The sequence below is a fragment of the Engraulis encrasicolus genome, chromosome 5 (assembly GCF_034702125.1).
Source record: "Engraulis encrasicolus isolate BLACKSEA-1 chromosome 5, IST_EnEncr_1.0, whole genome shotgun sequence".
NCBI classification, from domain to species: Eukaryota; Metazoa; Chordata; class Actinopteri; order Clupeiformes; family Engraulidae; genus Engraulis; species Engraulis encrasicolus.
The window spans coordinates 57,579,849-57,586,960 of NC_085861.1; the positions used below are offsets into that span (position 1 = coordinate 57,579,849).

Below are 7,112 nucleotides of genomic sequence, written 5' to 3' on the forward strand. Positions count from 1 at the left end.
GGTTGCTTTAGCAGAAATTACCTTAATGTTAATGGTAATAGGCAACCGTATCTCGGTCATTTCGTGAAGTTTCCACGAAAAAAATGGGGAAATTAACTTTAAACTTCGAGGTGCATTCACGTTATTGCCCGTTTTTCGAGGTTGGGCAACGCTTCCGCTGCCTATTAATTTGAATTGCCCGCAGAGCAGAGTTCATGTGATTATCCAGAAGCTCAAACCATGATTTATGACCAATTTAGACAGAAATGTAAGAAATCTCGGAGAGCCCTACATTTTTCCTTTTGTAGCTGCAAATGTTGACATGCTACAGGCATTTTTCACATTTTTCAACTTTAAGATGTCATGTATATCCTTTGTCAATGTGTTGCACATTCCATCGTGTTTCCATTAGGCCTATTAGGCATAAATGTGCCTAGTACTTTCGTGTGAACAAAACAAATCAGAACATGGCCTGAAAATTAAGCTTTTTCAAAATAAATAAATAAATGCCAACAATTATTTTTTTTAATAAAAAGTAATTTGATACTCAGTGCACAATGGTGTTTTCATCAGCCATTTTTATTCACAGTATCTGGATGTGTAGATGCAAATTCATGAACAGACAATGTTTATTTCAATATTAAGATAATGCTGAGATTGCAATATACAGATTAGGTGTAAGGTCATTCCACATGCATACCCGTTTTTAGTTCTCACAGATCACAGGAGAACAACAGGCTGAAAAGTAGCGTATATATTCTACCATGCTCTGTTTGGCTGGGAAGACGTTCTACAGTGTTTTTTTGACTCAATGTAAGTGCTCTGGAGGATTCTGGCCATAGGTAAAACAGAAACACCGAACAAACCTGTTGAGCAAAATATATAGAAGATAACTGTGGATTCACTCAGATGGATTCGATTAGGCAAAACTTCATTCATGTTGTTCATGTTCATGTTTTTCATTAACTCTAGCAAATCTCCTCTGATGTTCTGGGATAGGCTCTGGTTGCTCTGTGTACGATTTGGCTGTCTCTTTTTTGCCACCTTAGAAGTAGACTGGTAGGCCCAGCCGTGGCTCAAACGGCTGGGCACTGGGCTGCAGCACTGGCGACTCGGGTTCGATTCGGGCCTGGGTCACTTGGAGGTACTTTCCTGACACTCTCTCCCCCCTCACTTCCTGTCTCTCTTCCACTGCCCTATATGAAAAAAAGCATACTCCTATGTTATGAATGGTTGTTTTTTGCTTGCATTTGCTTGAGAAAACTACTTAGTTTAGTGTTAATGTGTCCTGTAATTTCAGCGATTCATCAACTAAAGTTGTTATGAGGGTGAAAGGCACTTGCCACAGGTTATAACGCACTAAGCAGCTTTGGAGGCGTGTCCCCGAGCTATGTTCTATTTCAGGCCCTACACAGAGCCATGGAATTCAGACTTATATGACAACTGGGGTACAGGAAGTCGGTTGTTAGTGACATAAGTCACATATATTCAAAAAATGTAAGGTAGCGGATTTCTTTTTGCCAGAGACTATAAAAACCACTATAAAAAGAGCAATGATGACTAAATGAATTACAAAACCTTTACTAGACTTTCTGTGTTCTACGCTCACTTCCTGGAACTACTTTGGAACTATGCCAATGGCAGTCTGTGTGTCAAAGGGTGGTGGACTCCCGTCCTGCACTTGTGCTTGTGCCTAGCGGTTTGCTGACGCCTCACCTCCGTGGAGAAAACAATTAAGATTCCCCGCTGTCAGCCAAGCCTCAACAATTTTTGGGGGACTGTTCTTCATTCACCATCCCGATTGAAAATGAGAAAATTACATTACAATTGTGCTTTTGCAAGATATTGAATTCATTTTCTGTCGCCAGTGACGTCATCATGAGGTCACAAGCAGGCAAGCGAACAAGGGAGGACGTCGGGAGTCTGCATATTGGGATCCACCCATACGTAGGCTCCTTGAGACGCCATCTCTGTGTAAAAATGCAATGTACTGGGCCGATACTGTTTGCTTTTGTGTGTATATATTCTGAGAAATTGGCCAACAGAACAATGTAAAGGGGGTGTACAAAATGCCTATTTTTGTCCATGTCCAGCACTCAGCTAATGAACCAGCACCACACAGTGTATAAAGCCTGAAATCAGACGAAGCACATGTCTCTAGTGTTCGTTATGAGGGACCATTTGACTTCCAACCTGTAAGGTAGCTGAAGATGAAAGATATGTCATTATACTCCAGTCTACACAATTGTCTTGGCCAAATTATGCGTGCTGCACATCTGATTTATACAGTAACAATGTAGAGTTCTATTGATGCCAGTAAAATCTCACACGCATAAAACTGCCACTGTCTTTTTTTTTGTCCCGCATCAACAGTTCATCATAATCGCCATGGAGTGATTGAAAAGTGCTTTGGCAGTGTTTGGTCACAGCTGTGTAAGTTTTTCAAAGACAAGATAAGGGACGGTGTCTGTGGCGTACTGCACCAAGGCATCTGGCCATAGCCATCCATATAGTTTGTCCATGAGGATCCAAGTTCTAATCTGGCCTGAGTTATTTCCCAACCCTACTCTCTCTCTCTGATACTGTCCTCTCCATTAAAGGTCCAAAAAGATAAAAAAGACCAAAAGGTTAAGATGGTTGAAGGAACATTGTCGTGAGCCCCTCAGGGTGGTCCTCCTCCACCAGGCCCCGGCTGGCCAGGGGGCCGAGTGTGGTTCCCAGGTGGTGGATATGGGTAGGTGACTCGAGGGATGACCACAAACACCAGTATGCCCACCAACATGAGAGCCACGGTGACGGCGACGACCACCCCCACCGCCACGTAGTAGCACTGGTTGGAGCGGAAGGCCCGCCGCACCTGGCTGTGCATCCGGTTAGGGGGGCGACCCACGTCCACACTAGTAACGGCGGCGTCCTCCGTTCCTCCTCCTCCGGCCTCCACCGTTCCCAGAGAGTGACTGCCGCCGACTACCTGCTCCTGCTTCTTCTTCGACGGAGACAATGTCAGACCGTGTTGTTTACTAGTCGGGCTCTGTGGCTGCTGATGGGTCGACTTGCTTTTCAGCTCCAGCTTGCCCTTGCTGCGTTTGAAGCGCACAGACATGGCCCGCTGCATCTCCGGCGGGAGCTGCTGGAACACGGCCTGGTTGTTGCCGAGCTGCGGCAGGTCGCGGCCGTGCGGGAGCTGGGTGACTTCGCGACACACGGGGCACGAAAGCTGCTTCAGCTCGGGGGACGTGACGTTGATGCGAGCGAGGCACTCCAGGCAGAACGTGTGGCCACAGGACAGCAGCTTGGGCATTTTAAACACATTGTTGTACGCGCAGAAGCACACGGGACACTCCGTCTCGCCCAAGAGGTCGTCTGTGGGGGACACTTGTGCGTTGCCGTTGCCGTGTGGATTATGGTGGTGGCGGCTCCTTCCCCTGTCTTGCCCACTACCTCGATACGGATCTGCACTTGTCCCCCTCTGTCTCCTGTCGTGCCCGCTCTCTGCTGGCCTGCCCCTGCTCCTGCCCCTGCGTTCAGAGTCGCTGCTTCTGCTCCGTGGTGCCGGCGGTGGTGGAGGTACTCTGTCTTTGTGCGGTTTTCTTTGTGGCTTGCTGTTGTGCTGCGGGTTGCTGGTGCTTTTCCCTCCTCCTTTGTGGTGGTACTTTGGTGGACTTGGTTTAGTTCCTCTGCCGCCGCCATCTTTTCTGCGGTAATCGGCACCTTCGCTCATTTTGAAGTCTTGACAAGCTGGTTGAAGGCAGCTGCCTAATGTCCTGTCTGGAACGTCTCCTGTAGAAGAATGCAGTTTATTATATATTGACAAAACTGGGTGACATTACATAGCAGAGGAGAAAACTTTGATAGATGGCATGAGGGGTTAGAGGGTGGGCGCAGCGAAATGGGCTAGGGGCCCAGGGATATTAGCCTGATTGTCATCGACTTTCAAATCTCTTCGAGCTGTTGCGTCAGGAGGGCACGGCCTGGCTACTGTGGTATTACTCCTGGCCTCTCCCAAATTATAAAAAGCGTAATAAATGGAAGAAAATAAATAAATGAAAAGTTGAATATGATTATTATAACTTCGGATAGTGACAATTGTGGGGTGTGTTTTCTGTTCATAGGACAATGCAACATCTGTAAATGATGTGCCATACCACATGCACAACTGCCTACACTACATGGACTCTGTGTTTAAAACCCTTAACCTGGGAATCCATCAATCTGACCTTTTGGAACTTGTGGCAGGTATTTTCCCCAAACTGAACTCCAACTTGAGATTTTGGTCTAGAATTGCCCTTAACTTCCATTGACCTTAAACTGGGTCTGCTTGAGCCTCGGAATTCATCCATTTGACCCTTTGGAATTTACCTTGTGTGACAGGTATTTTCCTGTCTCTCTCTGTAAAAACCTATAATTACACTGCCTATGTAAGCTTGCATTGGTGTGTAGTTCAAAGACATACCATTTGTTGTCATCAGTAAATACATATTAATGTCATCAGTCAATATTGATAGTTGATATTTTAAGCTTTTTTATTCTATAGTTAGGGAGATCAGGAGACCCTAGATTGCGTTGACCAACTGAAATGTCTAAGGCATAAGCCTATGCTTTCTGGGGAAAAACACAACCCTCTGCTGATTTTCAGTGAGATACAGATAACCCTGATGTGACGTAGGAACGTGCTTACAAAGAAGCATTCAGTTGAGCCAGTAAAACTATCTTCATCTTCCTTTAGTCAAATTTGTGGGGATGATCTCCCATCCTGTTTATCATGTTTACTGCACACGCAACATTTCCTCATCACTGTACTGTACGTAGTGAAATAATCAAGTCGCATTACATTCAGTAGAGAATGTAGGCCTACAGTGACACAAAAACATAAACACACCCTAAGTCATTGTAAAGTGGGTGTCATTTTCAAAGTGTAATCAACCATGCAGATATTGTGCTGTCACTGTCACTACCTAGTCAAACTGACATCCATTCTGGTCCCGTCACTGCTGACAACGCAAATCACAATTCTCTTGGTGTTTTAGAGCATTCAATTTGAATCCCTGCAGTGACTATTGCAGGTGCCTATAGTGTAGTAGACTTCAATATGAGAAGGTGGTGGCAAGACAAGAAAGTGATATTTGTAAATTCTGTTACGCTTTCAAAATGACAGTGGCTACGTTACATGATGGTTTTAATTCTGAATGAATAATTCAGTTTCTTTCGAGTTTACATAGCACTTTCATTTCATTTAGAATTGTCAAGTATTTACATGATGTTTTCAAAGCGGAAATAAGTTTTATTCAGAATTAAACTGAGTTAATTCTAAAGGAAATGTCTCATGCAAACGAGGCCAGTGTGTGTCAGTTAAGTGTGTAGGCTACACATTTTTGGGACACCCTCTATATGACAAGTAATCCATACAAAGACTGCTTACTTGCCTAAATGTTAACAGTTACAGTACAAAATTTTATTTTTTGAAAAAAAGGACAGGCTGAATCAACTGTAGTAATGTATTTCTTAGCATCATACTATTTCATAGTACCACATGAGTTTAAGTTGAACCTGAATTAATGTAAACAGTCAAAGTACAAAAGTACAAAATTTCATCTATGAAAAATAAGATTGGCGAAATCCATTGTAGTAGGCCTATTGTATTTCTTAGTACCACATGAGCCTGAATTATTCCCAGGGGGAATTCTACACCGTGTTGGCATACACATGGATGTGTCTGGATAGTGGATACTCCTAATAAAAGCAACTTACAGTCATTTGTGTCCAGTTGAAGAGGAGGTGTACACAGCAAATGTCTGAAAAGCCTTCAATATATTTGGTACAGTCCATGTAGGAATGTCTGTTATACAAGTCCCAATGTGTAAAACTAATGTCAGCACAGGTCCATGTTTCTTCACGTAGCACATTACCCGCTTGTCTGTTTCCTCTCCCTGTGTGTTTTGTACCAAGTGCATTTCCTCAACTCACATAATTCCGCCCTCTTCTTCTCCTATCTACTCCTCAAACCTGTCTGACTTGTCTGGGTAGCATTTTCCAAACATTGCCATGAGAGAAGAAAGGCCTCACTGATTCTATTCAAAACAATACCACCTGCATGTGGTAACATTCCACTGCAAATGGCTAAGTATCAGTACAATTTACATGTTACTGAATGATCAAGAAAGTGAACATAGTTTTTTGATAATGATAAACTATAAACTCACGAAATACATTTTGCAAAGGGAGAAGAAAGTTGGTGAAGGTGGAAAAATACCCACAAGTGAAGAACAATGTTTCTGGTTTGTCAAGATGCATACCTGACATACCAGTTTCTTTAGATTGCCATCACCTCTGTCTAAAACCGTAAGAGGATGGAAAGACAAGGCCACATGGATTATGCTGCATCATGTTGTAGTCAACAAGTGTTTGCAAGAGAGTAAGTGAGAGAGAGCCAGAAAGTGTGTGAACGAAGCCATTTACAATGCCGGAGGAGATTCTGTATTGTACAACATGGTATTTGACGTCACACTGGACTTCTTGAAAGGGCGTGTCTGTATCAGGACAGTGGTCAAGCATTAATCCAAGTAAACATTAACTTAATCTTCAACAAACTTACAGAGGACCAAATGTAACCCACTGCAGTTTATCAACATATAGCTTAAAAGATTAAAACTGGTTTACAAAACCATTTGCATACATGTGACAAACACTTCAACAAAAAGTCAGACAGGGGCGCAGTATACAGGCATGCTGGGGCCGCAGGTTCAAGTCCGGCCTTGGTCATTTCCCAACCTATTTCCTGCCTACGCAAGAGGTTTTTTTCCCTCAAGCCATGCACTTTTTAATAACTTAGGGTATCTTTTCCCCCTGTTTTACTATTAGCCCTTTCTTTACAAAGAAAGGGAGCAGTAGCAACATTCATTTCACTGCCGATTGTGCCAGCACAAGAGCATGTGGAAAATAAAATCTTGAATCTGTCTTTATCTCTATCCTCATTAAGGCATAAAAACTTTGTTTTTTGTATGGTTTTTAAATAGTGAAACACAGGCCTTGATGGTAGGGCACACGTCTACTACGCGGCAGGGTCGATTCCGGCTTGGGTCCTTTGCCGACCCTTCCCCATCTCTCTCTCCCAAACATTTCCCGTCTCTCTCTCA

The 7,112-nt window shown here is 43.5% G+C and overlaps 1 protein-coding gene across 1 annotated transcript; it reads right to left on the reverse strand.

Moving 5' to 3' along the window:
* Positions 1-547: 547 nt before the first annotated feature.
* rnf183 (ring finger protein 183) lies at positions 548-5,974 on the reverse strand. The gene is made up of 2 exons (XM_063198369.1): positions 5,728-5,974; positions 548-3,759 (listed from the first exon to the last, which is right to left on the reverse strand). The coding sequence occupies exon 2, from the start codon at positions 3,698-3,700 to the stop codon at positions 2,642-2,644; it is 1,059 nt and encodes a 352-aa protein (XP_063054439.1). The 5' UTR covers positions 3,701-3,759; positions 5,728-5,974; the 3' UTR covers positions 548-2,641.
* Positions 5,975-7,112: the final 1,138 nt, after the last annotated feature.